Source organism: Ricinus communis, chromosome 10, assembly GCF_019578655.1.
Source record: "Ricinus communis isolate WT05 ecotype wild-type chromosome 10, ASM1957865v1, whole genome shotgun sequence".
Classification (NCBI taxonomy): domain Eukaryota; kingdom Viridiplantae; phylum Streptophyta; class Magnoliopsida; order Malpighiales; family Euphorbiaceae; genus Ricinus; species Ricinus communis.
The window spans coordinates 18,057,497-18,079,650 of record NC_063265.1 but is presented as its reverse complement, the minus strand read 5'-3'; the positions used below and the strand labels follow the sequence as shown (position 1 = coordinate 18,079,650).

Genomic DNA, 22,154 nt, shown 5'->3' with positions numbered 1-22,154 from the left:
AAATCTTGATTCTAACTTGTGAAGAAGTGCAAATAACACCTATTGGCTAGCTTGTTGCTTTTGGTATTGAGGTTGGAACTTTAATTTTTGTAAAAAGTAAAAAAAGCAGTTTATAAAAAAAAATTAAAAAAAATTTATATTATTAAATTCAAATAATTTTAAATTTATTTTTTCATCAACCAACAACAATTTCAAATTCACTTTAAGAAAAATAAATAATACATAAGCAATGCGAGGGTGATTCATATAAACATAAGGAAAATCAGTAAATGTATTATTTGGTTGAATATTATAAGTTAGATATAACATATAAATTAAGAGCATTGCCAATTGCAAATACAATTGTAGCGATTTATAAATGTTTGGGTGCAAATTCCGGTCCCTTGATGTAACTTTGAGCATCGTGTTTGACATTTTGCTGCATCACAATTACCATCTCCTTCTCCTGGGAGTTCATTATGACATATCTCTTGAGCTTCTCCTTTAGGAACCATGAAAGCAGCTGACATAATATGAACCACCAAGGATATAAAAATGGAGAACAATACAAATCAACTATACTTATATACAAAAAGAAAGGGCTCATGGTAAAAAGAAATTCAAACTCATGTGATTTTTGACAATTTTAGCCAGTCTTTTTAATTTTGGAAAAAGTGGCTAGTATTGTAAAATCATTTATAATTTTGGCTAATTCTTAATTTTGGTCAAAATTATATAAGTACAATAATGATGTAGCTTATTTGTCTCATGCCACCAAAGATGATACGTCATCCAGTTTTGATCAAAATCGAGACTCGACCGAAATTGCCAATAGTTTTATTATTTGAGCTATTTTTACTAAGATTATAAAAATTCATAAAAATTACCAAAAATCATAAAGATTTGAAATTTTTTGACCACTAGGCCAAAAGGAAATAATCAGCAAGCGTCACCTGATAAGACAAGGAGAAAGACAAAGAAAATGCTGCAAGAGAACTTGGACATTTTTACTGTATGTATGCTTTAGAAGGATGCAATTCAGAATTTTGCTGTTAAGGGTTGTATTTTATAGGGTTGAAGGACTCAAGAAGTGAAGGGTAAAAATCCCTGTGATATAGAGAAAGTCACCTCAAGAAATGGAGTTTGATTGAGTGATCACAGCCTCTGTAAAATCATTATAATAATCTTGGGATTTTTCAACTTAGAAGAAGTTATGGCATGTGTATCTTTTGTGCAAAAATTAAGAGGATCAAAGTGTTGATAGTTCAGAGAATTTATTTAGGGTTATATTTCCATTGTTCATCATATTGCTATTATATATTTAACATTAAATGGGAAGATTCCACACTAGAAATTGCAAGAAAACGATGAACGGTACCAAACAAGAAAGGAATCAATTTCCAAAGGGAAGGAAAAGAATCAAACTCCATCTTGTAGATTTGTTCTTCACATACAATATTCGAATTGATTCAGTCTTATATAAGATTAACTTTGATTTAATACTCTGATTGTTATTGAAACTTGTAATTTCATAATTTTTTTAAAATTTTTTAAAATGGATGGAATTGTCAATTATTACTGTAATAAAAAAAAAGAATGTCAATAATTAAATCTTTTAATTTTTCCGTACGACAAGATAAACCCTTCGTCATTGAGCTACTTGCTACGTTTTTTTTTGGGGCCTTTTACTTCACTAAATGAAAAAGGACAAGAAATATACCTAAATAGACGTGTTTAAGAAATATTTTCCCAACTATGTCATTTTTAGACAGTGGCAGAGGTGTCGACTTGGGTACAGATGTATAGTCAACAGTCATACTGTCGATCATACACACAGTAGCAGTAACCATCCCAAATCCTTCGATTGAAAATATTAAAACCAATCCAATCCCCAAAATGAAAAGAAATCAAGGCACAATCTTGTAAAGCTTCATTTCATCAATCCAAGAAGTGAAGGAATTCTTGGATTTCTAGACCCCAAAAGCCCAAGTTCCTTGCTCTTATTCATACTGAAAATCACAACTTTTACCACCCAGTTTAACATTAAAAAAACCACCGACTCATTCTGGCTAGCAATCTCTTCCCACACCGCCTTTTTCCTTTCATCATCTCTACTAAACTCATTCTTTTCTCTCTTTCCTCAAATTGCTCCGCTAACACTTTTCAAAAATATTTCCTTTTGAACACATCTCCACTGTCATAATTAAAAGCTTCAACTTTCGCATAAAGATTCAATAATGCCCAAAATTGTTGCTAGCTATCAAATCAGCCTCTGATGCAACTGAGTAATAATTCCATGTTGCTCCGGTTCAAGAAAACAGTAAAGGGGTTGATAACTGAGCAAAATATAAGCCGACTGACCAAATTCGACTAATAATTAACACAAAATTATTAACTAAATCCGAGTAGACCTAGCCGGGTTGTCACAACTAAGAAACACAAAATTAACTAAATTCAAATTCAAGTACAATAAGAAATCTGAAAGATCAAATCTTAGTCGGACTTTAGTTAAAAATTTGACCCGATCTAGAATTTTGTTGTATAACCAAAAAGACTAATTCTAATAGGATTGAAAGACTTTATATTTACAAAGTTCCACTCCTTGTAGTACTAGGAGACTTTTAGTCTTTATACATTTATTATTCCATAATTACTATATACTTTACAACTTAAAACTATTACGGACTTAGCTATTGGAGTGAGTGGCTGTACAATCGTGTTTGACACTTTTTAACAATTATTTTAGATACATCAAAACTCGGATCAAAATTAAAATCTTTTGTTAATAGCTTATCTTTCTTAACCAAGTTATCGAGACTCGTGTTTATAAAAAGCTGCATAAACACAAAGAGTACCAATAATATTCTATAAGTTGAGAAACCAAAAATTTGGTCTGATCTCCGACTATCATGTTTTTTTTAATTGTGTGTTAAAAAAAAAAAGATTCTCTTGTTTTAGTATATATGGCGTCGCCTTGTTTTGAGCATGGTCAACCCCGTCAGTGTTGAACATATTGTTGGATTGTGTAGTTGAAATTCCATCCCACCTGTCAAGAAAAAATATATACAGACAAGTTTTTTCCATATATATATTACTTAATTAAGTAAAATTTTCATATATTTTTTTAAATTCTTAATTATATTGACTGATTTTTAATCATGAATGCTTAATAGTAATAAATATACTAATCAAAAGTAAATATAATATTTAATAAATAATATCAGATATCAATATTTAAATCAATCCGTTTATGAATAACGTGATAGACAAGATCTATTTTTAATTTTTTAATTTTTATTTTTAATTTATGTTTAGCTTGAATACATAAATACTATACAACTTATTAAGTAGTAAAATCTAAATGATCATGTTGCCTATTTTAGTTATTCTATTTATTTTATTCTTATTTTTTAACTTGTTTAAAAATTTAATATGTTATATATATATATATATATATATATATATATATATTTATATATATTTAGAGTTAATCTAGAGCGTGCAAATAAAATCTTATGGCCGACAAAACACCACATTTAAGAGTTTTAATACAACTATATATTCAAAATTCGAATTTAAGACTTTGGTTAAGCTAAAAGATTTTTTTCCCATCTTATCAACATACTTTTAGATAAATTTAATATGTTAATAGAGTAAATCTTTTTTTTTTTGTTAATTAAAAGACTGCTAGATTAAATAAACTGAAAAGTTACAAAAGAGAGAATAACACAATCAAAGGTCACCCTCCAACAACCATCACCAAGCGTAAAGGCCCAACCATAACAATTATACATAAAAAGGGTTTAAAAACGGAGTTCAAAACCTGATAAACACCAAAAGTTTAGGCTTACAGCCCAAGAACACGGCTCCATGGCCGGCAAACATTGAAAAGATACTAACTAGTCCCTGCAAAATCCACATGCTGCTAAAAAAATCCATCTTCTTCCCCAGAAATGCCTTCGACACGGACCAGAAACTACAAACCCTAGCCTTCTGTTGTATCTTATCTCCTTTGAACTTACAGAAAATAGACCTTATTGGCAAAATAGCTAGGATTAAGACACGAACACACAACCACCAGAAACGGAAAAGACCGGCGAGAGAAGCCCCACGCACCATCGCTTGCCCAATCGTCTTCTTGCTTCTAGATATGGAGGCGTAGAGAGGATGAGACTGTCAATCTGCTGAGAAACGACTTCCTTTAGAGCTCCATTGTGCCTCCAGCAGCTTCCATTCTCTCTGACCCACTTCCGTCTAACGACGAAATCCCATAGGACATCGGCAGGCTCGAGAGGCGAACGTATCTGCACTACCATTACTGGCAATAGCCAAGCCAACCAACCCCTGCAACGCAACAGACCTAGCTAGGGCCACCATAACACAAACAAAATCTACATAAAAATGAAAATGAACAGAAAAAAGGAAGGCCATAAAGACCAAAGGGGAGACCGCTGGTGGATAAAATCAGCAACAACCGCCCAACAAGAAATCTTAGAAGGACTCAAGTGAGAGAGAGGAAACAAATAAAGAAAACGATAATAGAGAAAGTCTGACTCGGTTTTAATTTTTGATTTCCTATTTGAATGTCTAGTGTAGTAGCCTTGGCTGGTTATTGTGGCATTTTAGAGGAAGTGCTTTACCTTTATATTTAGTGGCAACGAGATGTTTACTTGAAGAAATCTATTAGAAAATCTTTCATTATTTAAATATAAAAAGTTATAAGACTTATAAATGGTAAAGTCCAAATTACCCAAGTGTACTTTGGTAATAGTTAATTTCAAGCCTAATAAAATTTAATTCATATCGATTTAAATTCATATTAATACACCCAACATTTTACCCACTTTATTAGTCACTTCTGATCTATTTCAAAATTTAAACCTAACAAGATTTTAGTTGTTTAACATATTAAAGCAGTGAAATGCCAAGGGTTTAAGCTTTCCAGAAATGATAGGATATCCTTACTACAAAATAAGAAAAATCTAGATTTCATTCTTATCTAAATTACCCCATATGGCTACCCATACTTTAGTTGTTCAACATATGAAAGCCATAGGTACGTACGTAAAAGGATTTCCCTTGCTTAAAATCAACAAAACTCTGGATTTCATTTGCTTGTTTTGGATTGTGCACTGATAACCCCCTAAGCACTAATACTATATATACACCTATCCAAATAGCAGTCATGCCCACCTCAAAAGCATTTCTTGGACCAAAGAAACAAAGAAGACTTCTGTTTTATAGATACACATATTTAGTTAGAGATGGCTTCTTTCACTCGTTTCTTCGTCCTCCTTCTCATTTTCTCAGGTTATTTTCGTTCATTATACAAATAAATTAATGCTAAGAAATTCAACCGAGTGCAGGCACGGAAATTTTCTTGGATAATTTTTTTCTTGAGGGGTCAAACATCTATTTGGCCTTTGGCCTCCGCTGGGTGGGAGGGGAAAGGGGCAAGCCTCAGTCTGCTCCACCCCTCGGTGCAACGAGGAGATTCTTTTAGTTTTGATTTGTCTATTTTGGTTTTTCTACCGGAAATAAAGAATTTGAATTCAAATCTTTTTCATAAAATAAAATGCACATTTAAAAAAAAAATTTAGTATGCATAAAATGGATATATTTTTCTTATGCATATTTATATTAATTCTACGTATACTTTGGCAGTTTCATCAACATCAATGGTGCTCAAAGCATATGGTCAACAAAGGATATGCGAAGAGGTTTTAAGGAACCCAACAAAGCCTTTGTGTGATCCTTCGGAGTGCGATGAATTCTGCGAGCAAAGGCATGGAGATGTCAAATGGTATACCAAATGCGTAGAAACAGTTTGCATTTGCTTTTGGAAATGTAATTAGTTATTAATTATTAATTATTAATGTTGGCTAATTTTTTGTTGCTTCTTATAATAATAAGGGAGAGGAAATAAGTTTGAAAAGTTTCCTCGTGCAATTGTTACGAATGGAGAATAGACTCTTTATATTATATTATATTATATTTTATTTTTATTTTTATAAATATTAATGGTTTGATTTTTTAAATATTAGTTAATTAAATATATAAGAATTCATAATATGTTTATTAAATTTAAAATAAAAATGAAGTTTGACTTTTAAATATAAATAGCGAAATCAACTCTTTATTTTATATTTAAAAAATAAAAAAAAATACTGAAATTTTATTTTATGAAACTACTCTTTAAAATATCAAGTGGTGCTCACCAACTCTCTTTCTTAAGTTAAATAGTTCAAAGATGGGGATATTTGCATTCTAATTATATAAAATTTTTGTTTAGGCTTGGTGTATGTTACTACTTATACACAAAATTAATAGATGATTAATATATAATTATTAGTTTTAAATAACAAAGTATGTGTCAATCATTTAACACTAAAATCTAAAATACTTATAATATGTGTCAGAGTTCCGGCATACTACTTTATTATGATACCGAACCCTTAGGGAATTTCACTACTTTGAGAGTAGAGTTAGGCCTTTTATTTTGTTGTGCTTGGGCATGAGTAGACTGCGTTCCCTATCTTTATTCGATACATTTTCTTATTTAAGATAGAAGGTCTTCCCTCATCACTTGTCCCATTTGAAAGTTCTTCTAATAGTCAATGAGCAGGAATAGGTTTAGGAACTATATTAAAGCAAGAAAGGTAAGTCCATTGACTTGGCTACAATAGGGCTATTCTTCCCATTGAGAAAGAAGAGTTTATGCTGACTCTATGACCTTGACTCGCTCACCACTACCTACTAGTAGTCTTTCCTCCAAGAGATTCAATAGAAGGGCTTCTTCCTCCAATAACAGGGCTAATGCCGACTCCAAGACCTCTTATGCTTATGCCTACTCTGATCTTTCCTTTGCTTCTCTTGAGCCAAATGTGGGATTAGATATGGGAGTAAGGGATGTAACTTTGGATCTTTTGTTAATGCTGGACTTTCTATTTCAAGTTTAGGAGGTGTACTATAGTGCTTATGTAAATAGTTCTTGTTTGTCTTCCTATGATATAAGTAGCTCCCAGGGGACTCATCGGGGGGTACCGTTCCTTATTCTACAATTATGATTTTGCCTTCCTTATTGAGGAAGATTAATCCACAATTCAGTAATAAATATCGTACGCGGGCTATTTCAGTAAGAAAGAACACTACAGAACTCTCTCCTCACTTTACAGCAGGCAAAAAGAAAAAGCGAAATTCCCCCTTAAACAGGCAATTAATTAGCCGATGACGTTAAAAAAAGAAGCAAATCCAATGGGAATGGTAAGAAAATAACAATGGAATCTATAAGAACACGAAGCAACAACAAATTACTGAAAGAATTATGTTAAAGAGCACAACAAGAATCTTCCTGTCTATTACGCTCAGTCACGCAGAAAAAAGGAGAGTCCCCCACCAAGACTCTGCTATTTATTACGATATATACACTAAGCCTAGTTAAATTATTATAATCCGACTATCACACATTTAAATTAGTTTTCATCCCTCTTGTACGAGGATGCAAATTACTATGCACTACAAGTTTTTCAAGAACCAAATCACATACAGGCGAGAGAGCTTCGGCATTACATCCATGAAATAATTGAAATTTCCATTTCAAATAGTTAAAAAGGAAAACAAAATGAAATTAGTCTCGCCTTCATACGAGGCCTTTTGTTTCTTTCAAAACGAAAGGAAAACTTCTGTTTGTTACATATAGAGATAACCCTTTTATGATATATAAGTTTGTAAGGTTAGAGTTGGGACACCTAAGCAAACACTGACCAAATAATACAAGAATACATTCAATTATGATACATGAGACCACTCCTATTAATACTGTAACACCCGGAATTTTTATATATTTAATAATGAGTTTTTATTTAAGTTAATTTTAGCTTCATTATTATTGGGTTTAATTTGAAATGATTATATTTTGGTTATTCAAAATTTTTCCAAATGCATATTTATATAAGTAAAATTATATATTGAAAAATTTTGGAAGAAATTATAAGGGATGTTTTTATAAAAGAATTTTGAGGAAATTGATTATTTAATTTAATTGTGTGTAGGATTTAATTGGAAATTTATTTTGGAATAAGGATTGAAAGTATAATGTTATTTTTATGGGGTTTTAATGGAAATTTGTGAGCTTGGTATTTTTGTAAATAAATATGTCGGTCAGGGGTATTTTTGTAATTGTGTATTTTCAATAATTCGGATTTGGCCCAAAATTAAATAGTTAAGGGCTTAATTGTAAGGCTAAAAAGAAGTTTGGGGGTTAAATTGGAATTCTGCGGGATGAAATTGTAAGTAATTAAGAAAGTTGAGGGACGAAATTGTAATAAGGAAAAGTTCAAGGGTCAAATGTCGATATTGAAAGAAAAAGAAGTCGGGGAAGAAGAAAGGAGGAGAGAGAGAGAGAGTGCGGCGTCGGGAAGAGAGAGAAGGGGAAGTTGCAGGCGTCGGCGTGGCCGTCGAAGGCGTGGGCGTTGGCAATACGGAATACGGCACGCGGCTCAGGCGTGAGGCGGATTCGCGTGTGGCGGCTTCAGGCGATTCGGCCGAGTTGGGTGGCGATCGGCCCTGAGGGCTTTCTTTGGTAGCAATGGCGACACTGTGGTGGCCGGGAGACGGAAGATCCGGTGGAGAGAGAAAATGGTGGCGGCGTGTTTGGGCTTTTCCGGCCAGCCCGGAGGATGGACAATCGGAGGATGTATCCCGACTCTCCTCGACTTCAAGCTTCGCGATGGCACTCGGTTTCCTGGCGATCGGGCTTCGTTTGCAAATCGACTACCGTGATCGTTCGCAAATCTCTCCGGATGGTCGGGTGTCGGGTCGAAAATCGAAGCGGGATCGCCATCAGCTGCCGTTGTGAGTCCGATGGTGTGTTCGGATCGTCGATTGGACTCCGTGGCCTGGAAGTAGTCGACCGAGCGATCGAGCGTCTCGGTAATTTTCTTTGGCCCGTTATTTTTAGAAATTCTTAGTTTAATTGTGTCTTTTGGTTTATATTGTGTATTTGATGGTATTTGTGGGTCAAAAATAATTGTCCGCTGCCTTGTGTTTTGTCTTTGTGTGGCGAGTCGGAAATAGTGAAGTTTGGGGACCCGACTCCCGTTGTTTTAATTGTAAGTATTTGGAGTGTTTTCCGGCAGTCCCTGGACCCGCTTTTACGGGGGGTAATGTTCGTGTTGTAGGGGAGGTTCTGCCGGATTTTCGGTAGAATTCTCCCGAGTCGAGATTCTTAGACAGTCAATCCTAGGAATCTAGACCTAGGATCTATTGTAATTGTTTCATCGTTTTGATAAATTGTTTTCCGTGATTAGATGATCTGTCTGTTCGGCTCGCTCCTACCGAGGCACCGGAGCTGAGCTAGGAGGTCGCCAAACCTGTGAGTTAAAGTCATATATCGTTTACGCACGTGTCATGCATAAAATTTGATTTGCTACTGTGAATATTTATTTGCAATTTCAATTTTTCATTCAATTATTATTATTATCATTTGCATGATGCTTTTAATTACTATTTAAATATGTTTTTCCTTTATTACCAATTTTAATATTGCATGATGACTCAGGATGGGACGGCAGTAGAACATAGGAGTTGGATGAGTGTCCAATATAATATGAGAGAGATAAGAAAAGGGTAAAGAGGTAAAAATTTTAAGAAAGAAAGATTAGGACTCGCCTGGTCGAGCATCGCCTCTCGGGCTTAGTAGAGTGTGGTTGCCGGAGTAAGGTCCCTGGTCGAGCATTGCCTCTGGGCGCCGGCTTATTTGGAAATTTAAGTGACCAGACTGGAGGTAAGGTCCCTGGTCGAGCATTGCTCTCGGGGCGCCAGTCTTATTGGATTAAGAGAGTCGAATGGCTACTAGATTTCTTATTTGGATATTTAAGTGACTAGACTGGAGGTAAGGTCCCTGGTCGAGCATTGCTCTCGGGGCGCCAGTCTTATTGGATAAGAGAGCCAAAAGGCTAAGGCTGAGAGTTAAGTGACCGGACCGAGGTAAGGTCCCTGGTCGAGCTTTGCTCTCCTGGGAGCCACCCTATTGGAATGAGAGGTTCGAGATGATAGAGTTGAGGTTAGTTGAGACATAAGTGTTGAAATAATCGAGATTTTAGAGTTGGGATTAGAGTTCTACTCAAGTACTCATCCCGTTGCATGTGGAATAAATTTTGTTTAAGCACGGCATGACACGTATGGTTCGCGTGATTTACTAATTATTTTAAAATTAAATGAATGTGACATTGAGATATTTGAAACTGTTTTAGATGTATGATTTTAACTCACTCGGTGACCCATACCCATTTATTTTTTCAGCCAGGATCATAGTTCTCCGCGACTCTTATTCAAGAACCCGACTCCTTCATCATCGGGTGAAGTATTTGATTTGGTATGTAAAATGGTAAATCTTAGATTCTCCGCAGTAGTAATAGTAAATGTATCAGTTGTAAATTTTTCTGAGCTTCGGGTCTCACCTAGTTTTTCTGGCAGACCGAAGTAATTTTGCAAAGTGTAACTATTAAGATAATTTATGGCTTTAATAATATTAATTTGAGATGAGATTTGTTTAAATCAGTGAGTGTCAGGCTTACTACGGGTTTCGGTGGCCTTAAGCCTACCCATTCCCTAGTGCCGGTCACGGGCCCACGGGTGGGGTCGTGACAAATACATTCAATTATATAACGTATTTTATTTTTCTATTATTGTAAAGAAGGAATATAATATTTAAATTTGAAATTTATAGCCTCAATTAAAAATTTTGACCATATTATTGCTCAAAAATAATGTTTTGATGTCTAAGATTCGAAATCAAATTTGGTTAATAAATGGATTGTCGAAACCCTTCAAAATAAATTACTGATTTTTCTAAACTAACTCGTAGAAATAGTGAAACCAGGTCAAATTCCAAGGGAACCAATGTGAATAGCTTCTCAAAGTTAAATAAAAATGAGGGGATTTTGAATGTTTGAACCAAAATTATAAATAAACAGAAAATAATGAAGGCTGAATATTAAGGTAAATAAAAATCAATCTTACCAAACTTCCAATTCAAGAGTGCAAATTCGATCCAATTGTAATCATATGATCATAGGTTTAAATATCAATTTTTCTATTCAAGTACTTAGTCTACTTATTCGAAAAAGCCGCAACAAGTGTAAATTCTTCCAATATAATTAATTCAAACCCAGCATCCAAATCAAAACTTACCATTAATCAACTGGGCACGATAGTGTTCCATATCAACTCAATGATAGCATAAAGAATAATGAGAATGACTAAACCAACATTAATTAATCGAGATAGCTGCAATTGAATTAATCTTGTTCCTTTATTTCCCTAGAGCCTATCATGCAAGCTATGTAATTCGAAAAGGCTACACATGAGCCAGCTCCTTGCTACTTGTGTCAATCGTTCATGACACTTACGGATCACAAACTGAAAGTTTAGCAATAAAAAAATCAATATCAAAATTGAGTCGTCAGTTCAATCAATATCAAAAGTTTATAAATAATAAAACAAGAAATAAAGAATATTTGAATTAAAGAAGAATTCTGTTAAGCACAAAGCCTCACAAAATCATAATTAGAATTTATTCACTCTTGAATCAAGAACTAAAAACTTAGCCACACACGGTGGAGTAAAAATTCACAAGAACAGAATTGTAGGAAATAGAAGAAGAAAAATAATAAATAATCAAAGCACTCTCAGCCGTCCTTTTCTTTATAGAACTAACCACTTTATGTAGGAAGTCAAACCTAAACCCTAATAAGATAATCCTTATCCAAAAAAAATAAACATCCTATATGATCTTAATCTTATAAGGAAGGATAAGATAAAAGGTAATATAAACAAATTTGGGAGTCAGATTTTCTTATCTAGCACTTCCAAAATAGAGAAATAACATAAAAGTGGGTCCACCATGAATTTAACTAAAAATTCAAAATTCTCTTCTACAGATTCCAACAGCTCACAGATTGTAAAGCGTGGTCACGCCTTATTGAAAATGATGTTCTGCATAAATTTTTACTCTTCCTTCAAAAGACTTGGTTTTTGATAAGTGATGCTTTAAAACATGTCTTTAGGCTGAACTCCACTCAATCCTTGATATTTCACCACTTCGATCAGAATAAACACAATTTTCATAATTAAGCACATTATCCAATCAAAATGTAAGGGAATTAAACACAATAAGTAATAACTATTTATAATCTATCAAAGTGTCACATTTATTACTAATTAGTTTTCGTAGCTGATGAGTAGTGATTGACATTCCTTTGTTACTAATTCTAAATTTTTTTCCTCTTCCTACTCATTTAATTTTCTTTTACCAATAAATTTAGCTATATATTTTTGTCCATCATTAATTTTAAATTTTTTCTATTATTTTTTTCTTGTTTTTGCTAGTTATTTATTTATTTGAAAATAAATTTTTATCCGTCACTAATTCTAAATTTTTTCTCTACTTTTTTTCATTTCGCAATGGAATTAGTGATGCAATTTTTATCCAGAAATTCAAAACTTTTTCCTATATCTTTTACTTTTTACTGCAAATTTATTCTTGTAGTGATAGATTAGTAATTAATTTTTGATCTATCTACTTACTCGTCAATAGTGACAAAAACTTACTTTTAGCAATGAGTTTGTTCTATTACCCATTTTTATATATTTCTCTTTCTTCCGGTCTCTCTTCGTTTCCTTCTCTATTATGTTCTCTTTCTTTCTCTTGATATTTATTTATATTATTTTTTCTCCCCCATTGATCTTCTTTCCTTTAATGCTTGTCCCTATCATTTATCTTTCATCATCTCTTTATTTTATTTTTGTTTTATTCTTTCTCCTATTCTTTCTCTATTGTATTCATTTTTAAATCTCCATCATTTTTTTTCATTTTCTCTCTGTCAATTTTACTTACTTTCTCCGTATCAATTTTTTATTACTTTATCTCCAAAACAACTTATTTTATCCTTCATCATCGCCATCATCATTATTATTATTGCCAATTTATTATTATTCATGAAAATGTATTCAACATTAATGTAAAAAAAATAAAAAAATTACCATTACTGGAGATATGTATCGGATTGAAATTGAACAAAAATTTCTCAAAAGAAGTAATAGCTTTGCAACAGATTAATAATGGATATGTATATTTTCTTAGAAAATACACTTAATAAGTTAGTGATGCTTTTGTCTGTCTTTGCTAAGAAATAATATGTGACTAAGGAAATAACTTTTATCCCTTGATTTGGTAACCGTCTGCGGCTAATAATATATAATTTAATGACAAAATTAACCTCGACGACCATCACTTAATATCAGATTTTAATTATCATTTATCACTAGTCCATGAGTCTCTAATCATAGAATTTTAGCTTTAAGCATATTTTATAAGGATACCAATTGAAACAAAATGATCAATATAATATCCTTAATATATGAGATTTCATATATTTTTGTTTGTAACAAGATAGGCATTAGTCATTATGATTACAGAGAAAAGAGTTACAAATACTACGAAATATGTAAATTTTAAAGTTAGATTTGCGACACTTAAGTAAACAAATACATTAGGAAATTAGATGAAAGATAAGACCAATCCTCACATTATAAAAGCATTAAATTAAATTCAAATTAGGTATCAGTTTATATTTTTCAATTAAAACGAAATTAATATTTGAAAAGCATTAAGTAGATTTTGACCCCATAATGCAAAAAATAATGCAAAAGATAACATCTTGATGCCTTATAAGATTTGCGAATAAAATTTGGTTAATGACACAATAATGTTTGCAAATCACTATCCCTATAAATACCACAATGAAGAAAGCTCATGTACAACATGCAGTCTTTTTATAGATCAAGAACATACTAAAAAGCTAGGAATTTGTCAAAGAACAATGGCCAATCTTTCTTTCACCCATTTCCTCATCCTTTTCCTCATTCTATCAGGTTTGATTTTCTCCATTTTTCTCCCAACAATGCTTTATATACATATATGCATGTATATGTTTGTTTTTAATTTTTCATTTAGCCGAATAATGAGTCTATTAATATATATGTTTTGTTGCAGCTGCATGAATGGTGCCTGAAGTGAATGCATAAAAGAGGTATCAAGAAGAGCTATATAAAACTGGGTGTATGCTAGAAGATTGCAAAAAGAAGTACTATGACAGACACCATGATCTTGGAGGGACATGCATTCAGAATGCCGCCATGACTGCCTATGCTTGCTATTGCTTTTGGAATTGTAATTAATTGTACAATATTATAGCCCAGCTAATAATATTTGAGACATTAATTATGTCATTGAATAACAATGCTTAACTACAAGTTTTTATTTTTTTCAAGTGTTCGGATGACTATATATTCTTATTACTCTCAAATTGGCTTCTCTATTTTATCATCCTCGTACGGCTTAGAAATGTTAAATGGTTGCTGTTAAATTAATAATCATTGCATATCAGTATTCATAACATTTACATCTAATACACATGTATAATAATTAAAAAAATAGAAAAAAATAAATAATACAACTACAACTAGAAAGAAAATATTTTACAAAAATTCAGTAGAATAAAGAATTAGTGATGAAATATTGCAATTAAAGTAACATACACAAAACGTATATTATTTAAACAATTGAGATTTTTGCAAAAAATTAGTAACAAAATTTTAACAATGAACAATTATCATTTTATTTGTGCTCGACTTTAGTGACATAATATCGAGTCTTTTTAATGATAAATATTATTTAATATGATACCAAATAAGTATTACATTTACTACTAATTAGTTTCCGTAGCTGATCAGTAGTGATTGACATTCCTCTGTTACTAATTCTAATTTTTTTTTTTCCTCTTCCTACTCATTTACATTTTTTTTACCAATAAATTTAGCTATTTATTTTTGTCCATCATTGATTTTAAATTGTTTATATTTTTTTCTTGTTTTTCCTAGTTATTTATTTATTTGGAAATAAATTTTTATCCGACACTAATTCTGAAATTTTTCTCTACTTTTTTTCATTCCGTAATGAAATTAGTGATGCAATTTTTATCCAAAAATTTAAACTTTTTCCTATCTCTTTTGTTTTTTTACTGATAATTTATTTTTGTAGTGATAAATTAGCGATTAATTTTTGATCCGTCTACTTACTCGTTCAATAGTGGCAAACCTTACTTTTAGCAATGAGTTTGTTCTATTACCAATTTTAACCGTTTCTATACAATTCTCTTTCTTCCAGTCTTTCTTCGATTCCTTCTCTATTATCTTTTCTTTCTTTCTCTTGATATTTTTATATATTATTTTTTTTCTCTCGTTGATTTTCTTTCCTTTAACTCTTTTCCCTATCATATATCTTTCATCATCTCTTTATCTTTTTTGTTTTATTCTTTTTCTTATTCTTTCTGTATTGTATTCATTTTTAAATCTCCATCATTTTTTTTTCTTTTCTCTCTATCAATTTTTTATTACTTTATTTTCAAAACAACTTATTTTATCCTTCATCATCGCCATCATATATATTTTTTTGTAACAAGGAAGGTATTAGTCATTATGATTGCAGAGAAAAGGTTTTCAAATACTACAAAATATGTAAATTTTAAAGTTAGAGTTGCGACACTTAAGTAAACAAATATATAAGGAGATTGGATGAAAGATAAGACCAATCCTCACATTATAAAAGCATTAAATTAAATTCAACGGAATTTATATTTGAAAAGCATTAAGTAGATTTTGACCCCATAATGCAAAAAGTAACGTCATAATGCCTTATAAGATTTGGAAATCAAATTTGGTTAATTGCACATTAATGTTGGCAAATCACTATCCCTATAAATACCACACTGAAGAAAGCTCATGTACAATATACAATCTTTTTATAGATCAAGAACATACTAAAAAGCTAGGAATTTATCAAAGAACAATGGCCAATCTTTCTTTCACCCATTTCCTCATCCTTTTCCTCATTCTATCAGGTTTGATTTTCTTCATTCTTTCCCAACAATGCTTTATATATATATATATATATATATATATATATATATATATATATATATATATATATATATATATATATTTATTTGTTTTTAATTTTTCATTTAGTTGAATAATGATTCTACGAATATAAATGTTTTGTTGCAGCTGCATCAATGGTGCCTGAAGCAAATGCACAAAAGAGGTGTCAAGAAGAGCTATATAAAACTGGGTGTACGCTTGAAGATTGTAAAAAGAAGTGTTATGACAGGCACCATGATCTTGGAGGAACATGCATTCAGAATGCCGCTATGACTGCCTATGCTTGCTATTGCTTTTGGAATTGTAATTAATTGTACAATATTGTGGCCCACATAATAATATTTGAGACATTAATTATGTCATGGAATAACAACGCTTAATTAAAAGTTTTTATCTTCTCAAGTGTTCTGATGACTATATATTCTTATTACTATCAAATTGGCTTCTCTATTTTATCGTCCTCGATTCGTACGGCTTAGAAATCTTACATGGTTGCTATCAAATAAATAATCATTGCATGTGAGTATTCATAATATTTACATCTAATACACATGTACAATATTTGAAAAAATAGAAACCAATAAATAATACGACTAGAACTAGAAAGAAAATATTTTACAGAAATTCAGTAGAATAACGAATTAGTGATGAAATATTATAATTAAAGTAACAGTCACAAAATGTATATATAATTTAATGATAAAATTTAGCCTCGACGACCATCACTTAATGCCGAATTTTTATTATCACTTATCACTAGTCCATGTGTAACGCCTGCATTTTCTCATCATCCATGTTATGTGCATTTACATTTAATCATTGGGCATATGATGGTATATCAATGATATTTTTATTTTATGAGAATAGATATATATTAATTATAAGTAGAGAATAAGAAGCATGATATTAGAATTATTAATTTAGATAAGTTGATTAAGTACTTGGGTTATGTGTTTTAAGCCTTAAGACTTAATTGAACCAATAGTTGAAGGTTGGGTAAATAGATTGGACTTAAAAGATATAATTAAAAGTTAGTACCTATATATGGTTAGTAAGAATTAATTTAGGGTGATAAAAATAGTTTAGTAGGTGGTGGCATTAAGAGAGGAATATTGGAAATTGGAACCATGAGCAAGCTCATTTTACCTCTTCATTTCTCTAAAATTCGTACATGGCAAAAAACACAATATTTGGAATAAGAGAGAGGAGTGGAATACCTAGAAAAACTTAAGATTAAGATAGGATTTTGCCAACTATTGAAGGAGCCAAGCTAAAGCTAAATGATTTAAGCATATTAGCAACCCAAAAGCTGAAATTGGTAAGTTGTTACTTGAGTGTTATTAATTTGTCATTAGGGTTCTTGATTACAAATTGGAAAAACTTCATTTGATGCTCTCATTGATTAATTAAAGGTCTGATTATCATGAATTAGTAGAGTATTGAATGATTGCATAAAGATTAAGCTTGATTTAAGTTTAAGTATGTTAAGATAGAAAACTGTCAAAATTCCAGCAACCTTGATGTTCTGTATTTTAGGCATAACATGGGTTATATAAGTCCAAATTAAGCTTAATTGGTGTCTATGGAAATTTTAAAGAGTCCTCTATAACTTTGTAGTTTTGTGAAGTCTCCTCCTGATGCATTTTTATATGCAGTTATGTGATATATATGGAAGTATGCCTTATAAGGCATAAGAAGATGTTTGTAATACTTGTTAAATGATGTTTAAGTATAATCATATATTTATATGTTAATAACCTTGTGTCTGGATTCTTAACAACCTACATATTGACCTATCTACTTGTAGTATATATTCTACGACGCTTGTATGCTTCCTGGCTAATGTTTATTGGTTAGCATGTGATGGGGGTGTTACACCATGAGTCTTTAATCATAGAATTTTAGATTTAAGCATATTATTGTAAGGATACAACTCAAATATACAATTGAAACAAAATGATCAATATAATATCCTTAATTCATGAAATTACATATATATTTTTTTGTAACAAGAAAGGATTAGTCATTATGATTGCAGAGAAAAGGCTTTTAAATACTACGAAATAAGTAAATTTTAAAGTTAGAGTTACGACACTTAAGTAAACAAATATATTAGAAAATTGGGTGAAAGATAAGACCAATCCTCATATTATAAAAGCATTAAATTAAATTCAAATTAGGTAACAGTTTATATTTTCCAATTAAAATGAAATTTATATTTGAAAAGCATTAAGTAGATTTTGACCCCATAATGCAAAAAGTAACGTCATGATGCCTTATAAGATTTGGAAATCAAATTTGGTTAATTGCACATTAATGTTGGCAAATCACTATCCCTATAAATACCACTTAGGAAAGCTCATGTACAATATACAATCTTTTTATAGAACAAAAACATACTAAAAAGCTAGGAATTTGTCAAAGAACAATGGCCAATCTTTCTTTCACCCATTTCCTCATCCTTTTCTTTGTTCTATCAGGTTTGATTTTCTTTATTTTTTCCCAACAATGCTTTATATATATATATATATATATATTTGTTTTTAATTTTTCATTTAGCTGAATAATGAGTCTGCGAATATAAATGAAGATTGTAAAAAGAAGTGCTATGACAGGCACCATGATCTTGGAGGAACATGTATTCAGAATGCCGCTATGACTGCCTATGCTTGCTATTGCTTTTGGAATTGTAATTAATTGTACAATATTGTAGCCCACCTAATAATATTTGAGACATTAATTATGTCATGGAACAACAACGCTTAATTACAAATTTTTATCTTCTCAAGTGTTTCGATGACTATATATTCTTATTACTATCAAATTGGCTTCTCTATTTTATCGTCCTCGATTCGTACGGCTTAGAAATCTTACATCGTTGCTATCAAATAAATAATCATTGCATGTGAGTATTCATAACATTTACATCTAATACACATGTACAATATTTAAAAAAATAGAAACCAATAAATAATATGATTACAACGAAAAAGAAAATATTTTATAGAAATTCAGCAGAATAATGAATTAGTGATGAAATATTATAATTAAAGTAACAGTCACAAAACGTATATTATTTAAACAATTGAGATTTTAGCAAAAAATTAGTAACAAAAATTTAGCAATGAAAAATTATCATATTATTTATGCTCGATTTTAGTGACAGATTATCAAGTCTTTTAATGATAAACATTATTTCATAACTATAATATGATATCAAATAAGTGCCACATTTATTACTAATTAGTTTCTGTAGTAGTGATTGACATTACTCTGTTACTAATTCTAAATTTTCTTTTTCCTCTTCCTACTTATTTACTTTTCTTTTACCAATAAATTTAGCTATAAATTTTTTTCCATCATTGATTTTAAATTTTTTATGTTATTTTTTCTTGTCCTTCTTAGTTATTTATTTATTTGAAAATAAATTTTAATCCGTCACTAATTCTAAAATTTTTCTTTACTTTCTTTCATTCCGCAATGGAATTAGTGATGCAATTTTTATCCAGAAATTCAAAACCTTTTCCTATCTCTTTTTTTTTAATGCTAATTTATTCTTGTAGTGATAGATTAGCGATTAATTTTTGATCTGTGTACTTACTCGTTCAATAGTGACAAAAATTTACCTTTAGCAATGAGTTTGTTCTATTACCAATTTTAACTGTTTCTATATATTTCTCTTTCTTCCGATCTCTCTTCGTTTCCTTCTCTATTATCTTTTCTTTCTTTCTCTTGATATTTTTTTATATTATTTTTTCTACCCATTGATCTTCCTTTTACTCTTTTCCCTATCATATATCCTTCATCCTCTCTTTATTTTTTTTATTTTATTCTTTTTCCTATTCTTTCTCTATTGTATTCATTTTTAAATCTCCATCATTTTTTTTCCTTTTCTCTCTATCAGTTTTACTTTCTTTATCTGTATCAATTTTTATTACTTTATTTCCAAAACAACTTATTTCATCCTTCATCATCACCATCATCATTATTATTATTACCAATTTATTATTGTTCATGAAATGTATTCAGCATTAAAGTAAAAAAAATAAAGAAATTACCATTACTAGAGATATGTACCGGATTGAAATCGAACAAAAATTTCTCAAAAGAAGTGATAGCATTGCAGCGGATTAGTAATGGATATGTATATTATCTTGAAGAAAATACACTTAATAAGTTAGTGATGCTTTTGTCTATATTTGCTGAGAAATAATATATGACTAAGGAAACAACTTTTATCCCTTGATTTGGTAACCGTTTGCTAATAATATATAATTTAATGATAAAATTTAGCCTTGGCGACCATCACTTAATGCCAAATTTTTATTATCACTTATCACTAGTCCATGAGTCTCTAATCATAGAATTTTAGATTTAAGCATATTTTTGTAAGGATACAACTCAAATATACAATTGAAACAAAATGATCAATATAATATCCTTAATACATGAAATTTCATATATATTTTTTTGTAACAAGAAAGGCATTAGTCATTATGATTACAGAGAAAAGGCTTTCAAATACTATGGAATATGTAAATTTTAAAGTTAGAGTTGCGACACTTAATTAAACAAATACATTAGGAAATTGGATGAAAGATAAGACCAATCCTCACATTATAAAAGCATTAAATTAAATTCAAATGAGATATCAGTTTATATTTTTCAATTAAAACAAAATTTATATTTGAAAAGCATTAAGTAGATTTTGACCCCATAATGCAAAAAGTAACGTCTTGATGCCTTATAAGATTTGGAAATCAAATTTGGTTAATTGCACAATAATATTTGCAAATTACTATCCCTATAAATACCAAACTGAAAAAAGCTCATGTATAACATACAATTTTTTTATAGATCAATAATATACTAAAAAGCTAGGAATTTATCAAAGAACAATGGCCAATCTTTCTTTCACCCATTTCTTCATCCTTTTCCTTGTTCTAACAGGTTTGATTTACTCCATTTTTTTCCAACAATTCTTTATATATATATATATGCATGTATATGTTTTTTTTTTAATTTTTCATTTAGTTGAATAATGAGTATACGAATATAAATATTTTGTTGCAGCTGCATTAACGGTGCCTGAAGCAAATGCACAAAAGAGGTGTCAAGAAGAGCTATATAAAACTGGGTGTACCTTGAAGATTGCAAAAAGAAGTGCTATGACAGACACCATGATCTTGGAGGAACATGCATTTAGAATGCCGCCATGACTGCCTATGCTTGCTATTGCTTTTGGAATTGTAATTAATTGTATAATATCGTAGCCCATCTAATAATATTTGAGACATTAATTGTGTCATGGAATAATAACGCTTAACTACAAGTTTTTATCTTTTTAAGTGTTCTGATGACTATATATTTTTATTACTATCAAATTGGTTCTCTATCGTCCTCGATTTGTACGGCTTAAAAATGTTACATGGTTGTTGTCAAATAAATAACCATTGCATATCAGTATTCATAACATTTATATCTAATGCACATGTACAATAACTAAAAAAATAGAAACCAATAAATAATACGGCTACAACTAGAAAGAATATATTTTACAGAAATTTAGTAGAATAACGAAATAGTGATGAAATATTGTAATTAATATAACAGACGGAAAACGTATATTATTTAAACAATTTAGATTTTAGTGAAAAATGAGTAACAAAAATTTACCAATAAACAATTATTATATTATTTGTGCTCGACTTTAGTGACAGATTATCAAGACTTTTAATGATAGACATTATTTCATAACTGTAATATGATACCAAATAAGTGTTACATTTATTACTAATTAGTTTCCATATCTGATCAATAATGATTGACATTCCTCTGTTACTAATTTTAAATTTTCTTTTTCCCTTTCCTATTCATTTACTTTTCTTTTACCAATAAATTTAGCTATAAATTTTTGTCCATCTTTGATTTTAAATTTTTTCTATTATCTTTTCTTATTTTTCCTAGGTATTTATTTATTTGAAAATAAACTTTTATCCGTCACTATTTTAAAATTTTTCTCTACTCTTTTTCATTCTGCAATGGAATTAGTGATGCAATTTTTATCAAGAAATTCAAAACTTTTTCCTATCTCCTTTTCTTTTTACTGCTAATTTTTTCTTCTAGTGATAGATTAGCGATTAATTTTTTATCCATCTATTTACTCGTTCAAT

General features: G+C 30.5%; 1 protein-coding gene and 1 long non-coding RNA gene across 2 annotated transcripts; both read left to right on the top strand.

Moving 5' to 3' along the window:
- The first annotated feature begins 5,168 nt into the window (after window positions 1–5,168).
- On the top strand, window positions 5,169–5,984 carry LOC125368693. Its single transcript, XR_007214453.1, has 2 exons — window positions 5,169–5,289; window positions 5,644–5,984. It is a non-coding gene; the product is annotated as an uncharacterized LOC125368693 (long non-coding RNA).
- Window positions 5,985–15,390: 9,406 nt separating this feature from the next.
- Window positions 15,391–21,200, top strand: LOC125371387. The gene is made up of 3 exons (XM_048380369.1): window positions 15,391–15,941; window positions 16,108–16,284; window positions 21,055–21,200. The coding sequence occupies exons 1-3, from the start codon at window positions 15,731–15,733 to the stop codon at window positions 21,198–21,200; spliced, it is 534 nt and encodes a 177-aa protein (XP_048236326.1). The 5' UTR covers window positions 15,391–15,730.
- Window positions 21,201–22,154: the final 954 nt, after the last annotated feature.

What these genes read in the sequence shown, in the direction of transcription:
- LOC125371387 (XM_048380369.1), top strand. Translation starts at nt 15,731, where the DNA reads ATGCCTTATAAGATTTGGAAATCAAATTTGGTTAATTGCACATTAATG. An exon ending in CCTTTTCCTCATTCTATCAG is followed by an intron (nt 15,942 to 16,107) that starts GTTTGATTTTCT and finishes GTTTTGTTGCAG; the next exon opens with CTGCATCAATGGTGCCTGAA. An exon ending in TTGCTATTGCTTTTGGAATT is followed by an intron (nt 16,285 to 21,054) that starts GTAATTAATTGT and finishes ATTTTGTTGCAG; the next exon opens with CTGCATTAACGGTGCCTGAA.